Source organism: Schistosoma haematobium, chromosome 3, assembly GCF_000699445.3.
Source record: "Schistosoma haematobium chromosome 3, whole genome shotgun sequence".
NCBI classification, from domain to species: domain Eukaryota; kingdom Metazoa; phylum Platyhelminthes; class Trematoda; order Strigeidida; family Schistosomatidae; genus Schistosoma; species Schistosoma haematobium.
The window spans coordinates 16,498,728-16,513,278 of NC_067198.1; the positions used below are offsets into that span (position 1 = coordinate 16,498,728).

The 14,551-nt window shown below is 38.8% G+C and overlaps 2 protein-coding genes across 3 annotated transcripts in view; one reads left to right on the plus strand and one right to left on the minus strand.

Annotated features, from left to right (window-relative positions):
* Window positions 1-1,095: 1,095 nt before the first annotated feature.
* Window positions 1,096-14,551, plus strand: part of SPG7_2 (Paraplegin) — a 33,541-nt gene continuing 20,085 nt past the window's right edge. Inside the window, exons 1-8 of one of the 2 annotated variants that reach the window (XM_051213151.1) lie at window positions 1,096-1,416; window positions 1,449-1,491; window positions 1,530-1,786; window positions 2,551-2,663; window positions 3,581-3,893; window positions 11,463-11,609; window positions 12,174-12,367; window positions 14,310-14,530. In XM_051213151.1, the coding sequence (XP_051069098.1) occupies window positions 1,300-1,416; window positions 1,449-1,491; window positions 1,530-1,786; window positions 2,551-2,663; window positions 3,581-3,893; window positions 11,463-11,609; window positions 12,174-12,367; window positions 14,310-14,530 (1,405 nt within the window). In that variant the 5' untranslated portion in view covers window positions 1,096-1,299. Of the gene's footprint in view, window positions 1,417-1,448; window positions 1,492-1,529; window positions 1,787-2,550; window positions 2,664-3,580; window positions 3,894-11,424; window positions 11,610-12,173; window positions 12,368-14,309; window positions 14,531-14,551 lie in introns of those variants that run through there. The other variant, XM_051213152.1, reaches the window with a different exon arrangement.
* On the minus strand, window positions 4,165-6,696 carry MS3_00005120 (uncharacterized protein). Its single transcript, XM_051213153.1, has one exon. The coding sequence runs from the start codon at window positions 5,142-5,144 to the stop codon at window positions 4,365-4,367; it is 780 nt and encodes a 259-aa protein (XP_051069100.1). The 5' UTR covers window positions 5,145-6,696; the 3' UTR covers window positions 4,165-4,364.

The window sequence follows — 14,551 nt, forward strand, 5'->3', positions numbered from 1 at the left end:
CACCGTATGGACCAGTCCTCGGTGTGCGATTAAATGATGCGCATTGGATGTCTTTGGAATTGACAAGGACCGGTGAATTGTTCAACATTCAGTGACCCGACTGCCGGATATATTGGCTATGGCACAATGACATTTCACTGACCCTACAGGACCATCCCCATCTGTAGATGTGTCACATAGTAGTTTCCTAAGCTGTTTCAATACGTTTGATCTGCAGTTTCAGGGTTGTTGAAGATAACTCGTTCTGAAGACCAGTGTCTTCTTTTTGAATTTGAGCGAGTTTAGGAAGATCAGTTCCTTGAAAAACTGTTGAAAGAAGTTACACGGGGCAGGGTTTATAAAACTACATTTTCGTGTTGCGGAGATATAAGGTATTCCTCATGAAAGTACAGAGTGGACCTGAAAACTTTGAGAAACATTTTATCTAAGTAGATTAAAAGATATGTATAATAGAAGAATTCTAATTAATGTGATAACTAAGAATTCCCGAAATAGTGCATTTTAGGGCAAACAGAACTAAATGAAAGTATTATATTTGCAACTCGTAATCAGCGGACAGTACAATACAAAGGAACTATAAATCAGTACAAGTTTCTTAGAAACACCTAGAAAGTGAATTCACATTTCTGACTGGATGGCTAACGTTCCTGCTAATATATTTAGAAATACCTCAGGAACTTTCAGAAGCCTGAGACAATTTGACATACCGTAAATATTTCGACTTTCTGTATATAAACTAACCTTGTCGAAAAACGTTCTCACACACTCCGCGCCCTTCCTCTCGTTTTCAAGTTGTCGTCTAAATTTAGCCTGGTGTTGCCAGGAAAACTTAAGAAACTGATTTAGGAGTTCGGTTGCAAGACTTATCACTTTGTCTCAAAAACAATTTGTATATATGAAGTGGGCTACGAGTTGTAGTACACTTGTTATGCATCTCGAATGTTCTGGGTTCACCATACATAAGCATTTTTGACTTGTTGATCCTTTACTCCACTTTTTTGATTGCTTGCTCTCTATTTTCGTCCATTTAGGCAGTCTTAACATTCATGGGATGCTAAGCTGCTGAAAGTATAAAAGAGGTGTCTGATTGCGTATGTGTCATCGGAACAAATTCACAGAAATATTAGATATTTGAAGTTAATTAATGATGGTCTCTTTCAGGTGTCCAGAAGCATTAAAAAGGTTGTTTTTCATAGAAGGTAAATACTTTGGATGTGAAGGGTGTGATTGCTATCCACACTATGGGACCATGGTCATTTGGACTACCTTATTCAGCGGACTTTTGAATGTAAGGTCACAATGAATCAGCTGCTTCGTCTTGGCAGCCTGAGGCACCTCACTGGAGCATCCACTCCTAGGATATGTTACTCTACATTTCCGCTAATTAATCGTGTCGGGCAGTATTCAGCACGTCTGGTATATATATCCTCATATTTTTTATTATGTAGTTTAAATCAGGATCTAAGTGGCAATGGGGATCTACAAATGCTAGTAAGTAAAACACTCAGTTCAATAATGTGAATCGACAGATTATTCCAGTGACCATCAGAGTGATGATCCTTCCCAAAATAACCCATACAATGTGGACATTTATGCATTAGCTGCGGGTGGTGCTTCATTTGCCCTCTTGTTAATTGCGTGGTGGTTAATTGCTAATGTACCCCATATACCTCAAGTGACTTTCGGAATGCTTGTATCCATGTTGGAAAGAGGTGAAGTTCAAAGGATACAAATAACGTCTTCCGGTGATGTGTACATTCTCACTTATCAACATGGTCAACTGCCTGTAAGCTAATATTTTATCTAACATGCATGCCATAAGCACCAAGAGGGGGTAAAGATTTTGTATTTTACAGCGCTTAAGATCCTAATTAGCGAATATCTCGATGGGTCAGGAAAATTTACTCCACTTTTCGTACCAAGCTTGGAATAACCAATCCTAACAGGTCACAGGGTTTTTGTTTATTTTTGCCGTTTTTTAGTTCAAGTATAAAACTTAAGTTCAACAGTAATCTCGTACAAAGTAATTGATTCAAGGTACCCCGATCGTGTCAAACCTGAGTAACTTCAGTCCCAAGTCGTAGTTGTCTTCTGTAAGCAATACTGGGCTTTAGGTTGAAGTGTTTTATATTCATATGTTTGGTGACAGTAGACTTAAGAATTTTCCCCATTCGAAAACATATTGTGGTTATCGGCTTTCGTAGGTTACCTTTCATTTTATTCTGTAATTATATACAAGGTCTCATTCTAAACTGCAAGTAGTCTGAATTGACAGAATCTGTGCTTTTGATTCCTGTTATCAGTGAGATTGACTGATTGATTCTCATTATGAGTTTCTAACTAGAGTTAGAGAATTGGAACACAATTACTACATATTCAGCTTGATTTGTGTTGATCTTATCCAGATAGTCTTAGTTTTTACTATAAGTTTTCTACGCTAACGAGTCGGAAAAATGTTTGTTACTTAAAAACTCCTATATGTTTTTAAGATATTTCCTCCCTACTTTACTATACTCTCACTTGTTAATTATCATCCAAAATTTTCTGTAGTTGATTTTGAAGTACTCAGTACCTGTAAATGAATTTGTAAAAAAATTACGATCCCTAGAGGATACGTGGGGCATTGAAGAACATGACCGTATCCCAGTCCAGATGTCTGACTTGTAAGTAAATTTATGATTTTAAAAGTATATGGTTTACCAACCAAGTGAATGTTTAAATATTACTTTATTTATGCTTGTTGTTTAAGGAATTACGAAACTACTCAACCAAATATTCAGAATAATATATAAATATTAAGCTAAAGGAGCGAGTTAGTTGTAGATTTATGATACTCACGATTGTTTAGAGGAAAGTATCCGTTGACGCACACTGACCTTGAATAGCGTCTTACACTTTATATTATGTTATCAGGTACGGCCAATGTTAGAAAGGTATGCGCCACATATATATTTGGTGCCCCCTTGTACTAATATTTATGTGCTCAAATAAATAATAGGAAGGTATACCCATAACGAATAAGTTTCATACTTTCATAGACAAAATGATCTCAGTAATCTGACAGATCCAATCAACGCTTGTGAACGTGTCCATGTAGTTGTTTGTTTCGTCAGTTAACTTTGTATGTTAAAAGTTACCTACGCGATTCCTATATAGACACTTGTTTTATTTTTGCACTAGTTCTGGTTGTTGTTCGAATGTAATATACCTAAAATTGGTGCTGATTAGTACTGAGTTGGTCGTGTCTAGTTAAGATGCAATGACTGACCAATAACCCTCAAATGATGACGTAACTGTAGAAAATCGTAGTAGCTAGTGTTTAAAGACATTCCTAAAATTTGACGAGGTCACATTTTCGTGTCATCACGATCCTGCATATACTGAAAATACTGTTTCACGAAATTTAAATCATATTATCAAGTGCCCAATTGTAACTACCAATTGGTCTTGAAATAATCTAAATAAAATCTAAGTACTCATTCTGTCGTTAGTTTCTTTTTCTTGTACACTTACGGACCACTTTCATATAAATACCAAACTTCTTAAAAACCCTTTTCTGTGTTTTTAAACTTATTCTCAGACCTTTGAACACGTTCATGCAAAGATGGAATACGAAATTGTGTACTGGTCTTCTATTTATATCTTGTGGATTGTTCACATTTTCAACGAGGAGAATGTTGTCTCAAAAAAAGAACTTAGAAAAAGCAGCGAATAGCGGTATTATGAGGAAGTCTATAAATATCTCAAAGTATGATGACCCTAAGCCACCGAAAACATCGGGTTCAAGTTTTGATTCTGAAAACGACCGATTTTCTTTTCGTCCACCCTTCCAGTGGGATCCTATTACTGGTTTCAATACAATTAAACCTACAACATCCACCGTAAAATTTAAGGTATACTTTATTTTAACTAAGTTTTCACTTGTTTTTCAGCCATCACATGACATATGTAGCTTGAATAATTCAGTTGCTTGTGTTATTTGTAATCAGATAGCTTTATTTTCCCAGTTTTACATCTTATTTTAATGCTTCACTTGTCCTTTATTAAGTATACGAAACTAGGTGTGTTATAACTCTCTTCTTACGGTTATGACCCAGCTATTCCTATTGCTTAGTATTCTCGGACACCGATTCACTCGACAAGTCCCCAAATCAAAACACGGTTGAACAGGAAGAGATTATATTCCAAATAACAAGGTTAGATGGAAGTCAGAAGCACAATAGAGAAAACGTCAGTATATTTATAGTTTTCTACATGAGAAGATTCTAGAGTGTTCTCCAACTATCGACTAGTGCTGATTGGATAAGAATTAGCCAATCAGCGTGCACCAAAGCAATCGTGAATTGAGCATGCTTTAATCTAGTCTATGTCCCGCTAACACCTCCCCTTTGAGCAGATTCGTAGGATCTGGTGCTAGGGTCGAACTGCAACCGAGTGACTGGCCTGTGCTTTCGATTAGTCCATCGTCTAGGCAATAGAGAAGTATCACTCTTTTCTTGCACAGAAACTGATGTGTCTATTCCCGGCGTTTTGATTTCAAAGGTGTCTAGCAGAACATCAAGAGGTAATCGATATTGAATCTTGTTGCTGGCTATCGAAGTTGCTTTCAATTGGTTAGCATGACGTACCCAAACTTCCGAGCCAACTGACACCTCGTAAACCACACTCCCCTTCTTTTTCAAGATCCGACCAGCTGTCCATGTAGGATGTTTCCCACGATAGTCCATAGCAAGCACTTTTTGTCCCACCGTGAACAATCGTCTTTGTGCCCCATGATGTCGGTTGGACTGATTCTCCATCGATAGGTTTCGTTGGGGTTCAATAGCTGGCGTAGGACGGATGACATCGGAATGTGTTCGTATCTTTCTTTTCAGTTTTCCTAGTAACCTTTCACCTGTCTTCTTTGGAAGTACTGGGGTGTCCAATGATGAACACGATACGTTACAGACACTGTTAATTGGTACATCCATTATTCCAAGTTTGTCTAACATATCTAGACCAAGAAGATCAAGGTTCGGCCGTTCTGTTAGGTAACATATTCCTGTACAGTTAGTTCCATTGAAGGAAAATTCACACTGTAATTCACCAACCAGTTTTAGCACACCACCTGATGCGTTTTTAGCCCTTTTCTTAGATGGCTTCATTGGCGGTTTACCCAGCAAGTTATACGTTTCTCTAGACACTAACGTGATATCTGATGCCGTGTCAATTTGAAGACGAGCTGATATGCCGTTTATCTGGATGGTAACATACTTTCTCTGAATGTCATAGTTTGTTTGAAAGGCAGCTACCAGAGAAAGAGATTTAGACTCGGCTGATTTCACATGTCGAGGACGTTTATGCTTTGTAGACGCTTACACTCATCTGTCAATGTTCTGAGTGTGACGTTTGGGTCTTGATCCAGTCGAGCTAAAAGTCTCGTCCTGATCTCAGCATCTTGTGGTGACTGAAGAGCTTTGATGAATATTAAGCATTTAAATTGGTCATCAGTCAACGAGCGTAACTTGAAACGTTCACATTCTCTGTTGACAATGTCTGCTAGAACACCATACTCATCAGCTTCGCGTTTCACCAAATTTAGACACCGATATCGAATACTAAACAACGAGGATGACTCGCCGAATATCTCTGACAACTGAAATACCGTCTCCTCGAAACTGAGCTCTCGAGGTAACTTTGGCAATATATGGTCAGCAAAACGTGCATGTTCACTGCTTCCCAACTTACGTACCAACAATCGGGTCTTCCACGCATCGTCTTGGTTACAGAATTCTGTTCTAAATGTATCTTCCCAACGTTTGAACCACGTGAGAAAAGTATTTCCACTTTCGGGATCATAGATGAATTCTGAGATGCTGCTAGCAACTGCATCACAAGGCGTGCTTGAAATAGCATGTGAACGCGAGCTGTGGATGTTGAGCTGTTGAGTCAGAGTCTCCAACAACCGCATTTGTGCATCAAGTTGTGCTTGCTGTTGTTGTAGTATTCGGTTAAGCTGGTCATCTGATATGGGCATCTTGAATTTGTTTTCCTTTTTCCCCGTCGCCACTGTTATAACTCTCTTTCTTCTTACGGTTATGACCCAGCTATTCCTATTGCTTAGTATTCTCGGACACCGATTCACTCGACAAGTCCCCAAATCAAAACACGGTTGAACAGGAAAGAGATTATATTCCAAATAACAAGATTAGATGGAAGTAAGAAGCAAGTCAGAAGCACAATAGAGAAAATGTCAGTATATTTATAGTTTTTACATAAGAAGATTCCAGAGTGTTCTCCAACTATCGACTAGTGCTGATTGGATAAGAATTAGCCAATCAGCGTGCACCAAAGCAATCATGCATTGAGCATGCTTTAATCCAGTCTATATCCCGCTAACAAGGTGATGGGTAGTGTAGTTAATGTCTATAAATGTTTTTCATTTGAATGCTAAGCATCGTCTGTTTAGTGTTTTTTAAAATTGATTTTCTTGACGTGGAACGTTTTGCTAAACACACTTATTCAAGTCAAGTATGGCAATGTGTGTGTGTGTTGTAGTAGTTCACTGTATAAACATTTGTCGACTAATTAAATCCTATTCACTCCAATTTTTTAGTTAGAGGGATCTAGTGGTTTTACAGATTCCGTACGTATTAGGTTCTTTATACAAGTATGAATCGAGTATTCAATTTACCTTGTTCGTAGATGCTACAACATGGTGTTTACTTAAAATAAACAAATAGCTTAACAGTTTACAGGATATGGGAATCAAGTAAATTCTTATACCTAGTCTTTTGTAATCCATTTCTGTTTGCGTTTCCTCCCCGTAATAGTATGGTCAAGTTCCACTTGCAGATATACACCTACATTGGCCTTTCAAAGGTGACTTTCAACACTGTGAATGGCGAGAAGCTAGTCAGGAACTGGGGATGAGTAGTAATCAGTTAGTCATTCAGTCAGAAACAACGTAGAACTTCGTACGTACGTACATCAGTTCGAGTTGCCATACCATATTAGCACAGAGATGCGGTTGTCGATTCAAATCCCGTAGTGTTAGAGGTAGTAAGAGTATAAGCAGTAGTCGGAAAAACTAGGGATTGAAAATGTTATTCAAGGAGTTTAATCCAGTGAAATAAATTTGGAAAGAGAAAAAAAGAAAGGGATATGAAGAATTCAGAAGATTAGAATTTGGGAGAACACAAAGAGTGGATGCACCTGCGCCATTGCAAACGATTTTGAGCCATGTCATTCAAAGTCCCTAACCATCGGTTGCTATCATCTTGAGGATCCCAGCCAGGTAGTCTGCACCTACCAACATGACTCAGTCCACTTGTCAATGACTTCATGGACTTGTGCCATGTTTTGGTCTGGTCGCCCCTAGATTTCTTCCAACCTACTCTTACACCATGAAACATCGCACGTCAAGGCAGTTGGTGGTTGGGCATACGTAACACGTGTCCCAGTCATCTCAACTGATGAAGTTCCACTACATCATCAATTGATTTGCCATCCTTACGTAGTACCCGTTTCCTAACAACTGCATTACTTACTCGATGGTCTCAGGATATACGAGCAATGTTTCGAAGACACCTATGATCAAATACTAGTAACCTACGAATATCCTCTACTCTTACCGGCCATGTTTCACTGCCATAAAGAAGGACGGAGCGAACTGCTGCGCAGTAAACCCGTCCTTTGGTTGATAGACGGATATCTCGCCTACGCCATAAATGACGCGAGTTGGCAAAAGCTAGTCGAGCCTTCTGTATTCGTGCTGAGATTTCGTCACACACCAAACCACAAGGGTTGATGAGACTTCCAAGATAAGTGAAGCGGTCGACACGCTCAACTACTTCACTCCCTATCATTAGTTTGTGTGTCGATGCAACCCAATCCTGAAGCAAAATTTTGCATTTCGAGGGAGAGAATCGCATCCCGAACATGCTTGTATTGCTGCTCAGAGTGGTCAGAAGACTCTGCATTTTGTTAGTGTCTTCACCAAACAGAACTATGTCATCGGCATATTCTAAGTCATCAAGTGAATCTCCTGGTAGAAGTTCAACCCCTGGAAAGTCAGATGAGGAAAGTGTTATCTCTGAAAACACGTCACCGACAAAGTTAAACGAGAATGGACAGCCCTGACGAACACCACTTGAGGTAATCAATTCTGATGACAGTTCGCCATAAGCTCTCACTCTATTAGTTGTGTTCGAGTAGAGAGCCTTTATAAGGTTAATGTACTTCTTTGGTACTCCTTTCAGTGATAAACACTGCCATAGAACCTCACGATCTACAGAGTCAAATGCCGCTTTAGTGTCGAGAAATACTACTATTGTGGGACGTCCAAATGTGTGTCTATGTTCTAGAACCTGACGTAGTATGAATATCTGATCTATATAACCATGTCCAGGTCGAAATCCGGCCTGGTTTTCTCAAGTCTGCTCTTAACGAGTTTTAGTTAGGCGTCGAAGTATTATTGAAGCTAATATTTTAGACACTATATTAGCCAAACTGATTCCTCTGTGATTGTCACAAGAGGACGTTTGTCCTTTCTTATAGACTGGCATAATCAGTGATTGAGATCTGTCAGATGGGATTACGTCCAGTTCCCAGATTCTAACCAAGACCTCAGTCAATCTCGCTGATAATACTGGACCACTATCCTTAAAAATCTCAGGGGTAAACCTGTCAGGGCCTGCTGCTCTCCCTCGCTTTTTCGACTTCGTTAAGAGTTGGAGGACTTATATTAACTTGCCATTGAGGTCGACTGGAGATCGTTGGAAACCGAAGTGTTGCTGCAGGCCAGTTGAACTGATCCCTAAAGTGTTCTGCCCATCGATCCAATCTCCTGGATTGAGAATGAATAAAATGTCCATCTTTCTCTGAGATTGTTTCGCTAACAGTTGGGTTCCTAATACCGGTTTCCTTAACAAGTCTGAACAATTGTCTGCTATTACCTTTTGCCGCTGCCTTTTCCATCTCTCTTGCTTTCGCTACCCACCACTGTTCACGATCATTGCGTAGACTTCTTGTCAGGTTGCGCTTAAGCTGACTCCGCTCTTCGTTATGTTCAGATCCAGATGGGATGAGTTTTCGAGCATCTATCAGTGCGGCAGATGCTGCTGAGATCCAGTGTTTCTCCTTAACCTTGTGGTTTACAGTACTAGCAGATATCACTAATGTTTCCACAGCTTTTCGGATATCATTCCACGCTCCCTTGGGGTGGGCATCACTTACATGGCTGCCTAACGTTTTCTAATCGTTCCTGAAATATATTCTTAGCTTGGCTATCATTAAGTAGGACCCTAAGGGGTTTCCTTGCAGCGTCTTTTCCACATCCAGTAAGGCGCAGACAAATACGCGCTCGTACTAGAGCATGATCTGAATCTAAGCATGTGCTCCAGAACGAGCGATAGTCTTCTATCGAGCCCCTCCATCGGCAGCTGATAGCGATGTGATCTATTTGGGTCCAACGTTGGGACAAATTAGGGGATCGCCATGTTAAAAGATGTTTTTGTTTATGCTTAAAGTTAGTATTCGCGAGAAACAGGCGGTTATCTGAGCATAGCTGCAACGAACAGTCGCCATTATTTGTTCTTTGAGCCACGACAACATAAGATCCACCCAGGTGTCTTTCCCTATCGCTTAGTTTAACTACTTGAGCATTAAAGTCACCAGCCACTATTACTACATCCGAGCGCCTAGCTTTTCGGAGAAGGTCGGAAAGCTTTCTGTAAAACTCATCTTTTACATCATCTGAGCTGCAGTCAGTGGGAGAGTAGGCAGAGACGACGAAGAGGCACCGACGAGTGTCCCTATCTTTCTGAGTCCTTACTGTTCCGTTTAGTCGGACAGCGCACAAACAACTGTCTACTGGGATTCAGTCTAAGAGAGCTAGTCCTGCCCTAGGACTCAACGCTGTACCTACGCCGGAGAGTCCACGAGAAACAGCATCAGGGCTTCCAGATACACGAAGTGTGAATCGAGTTGGTTCTTTATTTTGGCATGGTGAGATCAAGTGAATGACGCTACTCGGATCCTGTATGCGCGTTTCGGAGACGCAGCACACATCGATGGCGCGAGATTCTAAAGTTCTAGCTAAGGAAGCCTATTGTCCCATTTGGCACGGTGTTCGAACGTTAAAAGCTCCTACATGTAGTTTAGAGCGTGGTTTCAGGAGACCAGGAATATTGTTCCGCGTACTCGAATCGTTTGCCCTAGCGGTGCGAGGTGATAAAAGGACATGAGAAGGGTTAGTCGTTGAGATAAAAGAGTTATTAGGAGGTGTAGGAAGGATTTGAATGTGACCAACTTGGTCTCGTGTGCTGTTACGGGTATGAGGGCTGATGTCACTTCCCGGCTGCCCACATCGTAGAGGGGTGTTTCTTGAGGAACCTGGAAAGGAAGTCGGATTAATGTTGGTCGTATCGACCTGGGGGTGTTGATCACAGAGCTCAAGGGACAACTGCTTGAGGCCGGTCACGCACGGTTTTTTTGTGGGAGGTTTTTAACGTGTTAGCTCCGTTCTTCAAAGGGCCTTACCGCCGGGGACGGAAATCCGTGAGGTAAGGTGAGACGCTACATTTTTAGTTGTAGTACGGTCTGTTAGACGAGTGAGAACTGATGGGAATTGTTATACTGTTGGAAATTTTAGTGACAACAAGTGATTTCAAATGAAGTAAGATATTAGTTTGAAAACACATTGTTGCTATACTTGTTTCATTATGGTATCGATTTCTGATTACGAGGCAAAGGGTGCTAGCCTTTCTAGGAAAATTGGCCCTTGGGTTAACAAGGTTACCGTGTGAGATTTTCCAGTGAACTGTACTTAATCGACAGATGCACTTCCAACTACATGGTAGGTCATGTGAAGCTGTTGTCCGAATTCGATACATAGGTATATAGAGACAATAACGATACTCAACAATGTTTACATACAGATGAGTAGCAAGACGGTTGATACATTTGCGAAATTTCAAATAAAACACTAGCTTTGTTGCAAGAACATTGCTTTTTTGACTTGTTTGACGAGTATTATGGCAATGGTATTAATAGCCTCTATAAAATCTAGCTTAAATATTTCTTTGATGATGATTTATGAACAGACATGACTTAAGAAAATGCGCAACATTAAAAGCATGCCGACTAGTCAAAAACTATATTTGAGAGTGGTAAGTCATTATTTGGAAGTTTAGAATCACGAGATGATCTAAATACCATAATGTTGATCTAATTTTATGTGGTCCTCCGTAGCCTTGGTGATGGCTATGTATTCCAGTATATTGAAGAACCCTCATTTCAAAACTTAGTAAGGAGAACAAATATAGCGAAAAATTTCTCTTTAATTAGTTTTCTCTCTCTCTCTCTCTCCCTCTCTCTCTCTCTATATATATATATATATATATATATATATCAGCTTTATTATCGTAATCATATATGTAGTTCCTGGAATATATTTTCACTTTTTTTCATAACTATTTTAGGACGTCGCTGGTCTTCATGCATGTAAACAAGAAGTTATGGAGTTTGTTTCTTATCTAAAAAATCCTCAAAAGTATCAAGCGTTAGGAGCTAAGTTACCAAAGGGGGCACTCCTACTTGGTCCACCGGGAACTGGAAAAACTTTGCTTGTATGTGTTATATTCCGTTTTTTTAATAAATTTGATAAAAATGTTCTTACAACATGCTTCAGTTCCACTAGGTTTAAAATATATGTGAAATAATTTGATTTTTTGAAATTCATTTATTAGGTGCATAAATGTAATATTGTTATATGGTGAATTTAATATCTCTGAGGATTTCATAACCATGTTATAAGATTTATTGCATTCATCATTTTTGAATTAAAGAACATAAAATAAAAATTTAGCACATATCTTCCATTCTATGTATTTCTGCTCACAAATTTTCAATGGGAAACTTCAGTTTTTGTCAGCGGTATAATCTTCAGATTACTCTTAAATTAGTAATTATTTAAAGGATGTCTCTTTCTTGTTATCTGTGAATGTTGTATGGTGTAAATTACCAGTGCAAATATGATCAATTCATTCAATCGATTCTTTTCTACCAATCTTCTTTTTGACCCAATGCATTATTATCTTATCCCAAGACTTAGCAATATATTATGAAAAAATAAAAAATGAATTTTATTGTTAATGATAATTAGCTATAAACTGAAATACTTTACCATTTAGGTTAAAGCATTGGCCAATGAAGCGGAAGTACCTTTCTTTTCAATGGCTGGACCACAATTTGTAGAGGTTGTCGGTGGACTTGGTGCTCTTCGATTACGACAGCTTTTCAAAGTAGCTCGTTCTCATTCACCAGCTATAATATTCATAGATGAGCTCGATTCCCTTGGTCGACGTCGTGATTCTGGTGATCAGAGGTAATCTGTGATAATAATAATAGTAATTTTATGTTGTGTGGGTACGTATTTGGTTTTCGCGATGATGTGTAAGAAAATTTTTCCATAAATTTATTTTACTTGCTCACTACTGGGACACTTGTTGGAATATCTATAATATTGAATACACAAATAACTATCGTGTTCTTGATTGAGATCATGGATCGATTGATGTTAGACCACTGTTAGAAACCTGGAAGCACTGGGCGGCCGTCTTGTCCTATTGTGGGACTCCTCAGCAGTGCTCATCCATGATCCCGCTCGCGGGAACGCTTAACCTACTCTACCACTGAGTCGGCATCTAATGGTGTTAGTGTCTAACATCAACCAATCCACGAAACTGCGCGACCATCTTCCATTGTACTGAGGTAGATACCTGTCTCTACCCGACATGGATTAGCTCCACTGATCACGGCTTCTCACCAGAACTCCGAGAATTCCCTCACGAAGTTAGTCACTAGTGAGCACATGTTAATTACCAGTATAGGGGTTGTGGAGATTACTTAGTTCTTGATTGAGATCATGAACCGATTGATGTTAGACCACCTTTGAAAACCTGGAAACTTAATAATCTCCACAACCCCCTATACTGGTAACTATTGTGTTACCAGTTTTAAGTACCTTTTTAAACTTTTCATGGACAAACATTTGATAGACATTTTTATGTGTTGTAACCCAGTTTGATATTCAATTTGAAATAGTCTGAGTTTTCAGGTACATCAAGCTTACACGTCCCAAATAAAACGAAATGCCCGTCCCGGATTCCACTACCAGCTATATTTCATCTATTCTATATATCAGCATATGTTCATAATGGGATTTTCAACTCTTTAGGGTAATGGTAAGAAAGTCGTCTGTGAATACTTTAAGGAAGTTGTGAACTAGACATAAACTCATGTCCAGCGCAGTTTATTTTTTACCTTTTTTGTCCTTTCATGATGAAGATTATTTAGAACTTCTCCATTTAGCGATAAGGTGATAATGAGAAACAATCATGTATAACAGTGAATGAAGTGGTGTTCTCTCTTTCTCTCTAAACTTTGAATAGATCATAACGTCGTTGAATTATGAATTCAGTCTATGACTTTTACGGTAGTAAATTATCTTGAGGTATTTTTCATGACAACTAGGATAATACGGTGAAGGCTTTAAGGAAAGTGAAAACCATTGTTTCCGCCAATTCATGAAGTTACTATCCTTTGGTTTGGGTTATATAGTTATGCTTAGACTATTTATGTAAGGGTGTTGAGATAATATAATCAAATAGTAAAAGAATCTAATCTGCCCAACTTATGTCCATTGAGAGTATGATACAAATCTATTTGACACGTGCTTTGTTTATAATACTGAACATATTATTCATCGTTCTTTACTTTCCTTCTGTTATTCATATCTTAATTGTTTATGTTAATACACCTTTTCTGTTCATACAATCCTTACAAATGATTCATTACTTTTATTTCTTAATATGTGATGACCAACACTTAGTTCATGGGACTTTTATATGCCTCAAACTGCAAACCTTTATTCGATTCATTAACTGTTTTCGTATCCTTCTCTGTTCTAAGATCACTGTAAATTAATTATAAGCCCATTATTCCAACTTTGTATCCTAAATGCTCTAGTTTAGAACAGATTTTAATTTTTGATTTATGATGCATCATAATCATATGGCTCATGAGTTTGATCATGTGAATTTTTGTGTTGTAGGTACAAATATCACTTCAGTTTTCTTATTCTCTCTCACGTTCCGATTAAGTCTTGGGGACGAGGGAATCTGTGTAACCAATTAGGGTTTGGATACCAAATCCTTTAGTTATGGTATTAATACTGCTGGTCTAAGTGTAGCAGACCCAGTTCACTGTAGTAAATTTCTTCCCATCGCTTGCATGTGATGTATAAACTTTGTTTTTATTTCTTGTAGAGAGGGTGGTGGTGGTGTATCTGAGATGGAACAGACACTGAATCAACTACTTGTAGAAATGGATGGAATGGATACAACTGAAGGTGTTATTGTATTTGGAGCGACAAATCGAGCTGACTTGTTAGATAGAGCTCTGTTACGTGCAGGACGATTTGACAGACATATTTTTATTAATTTACCAAATCTATCTGAACGTAAAGAAATATTTGCTGTATACCTTGGTATGCAAGAGATTTGTCCAT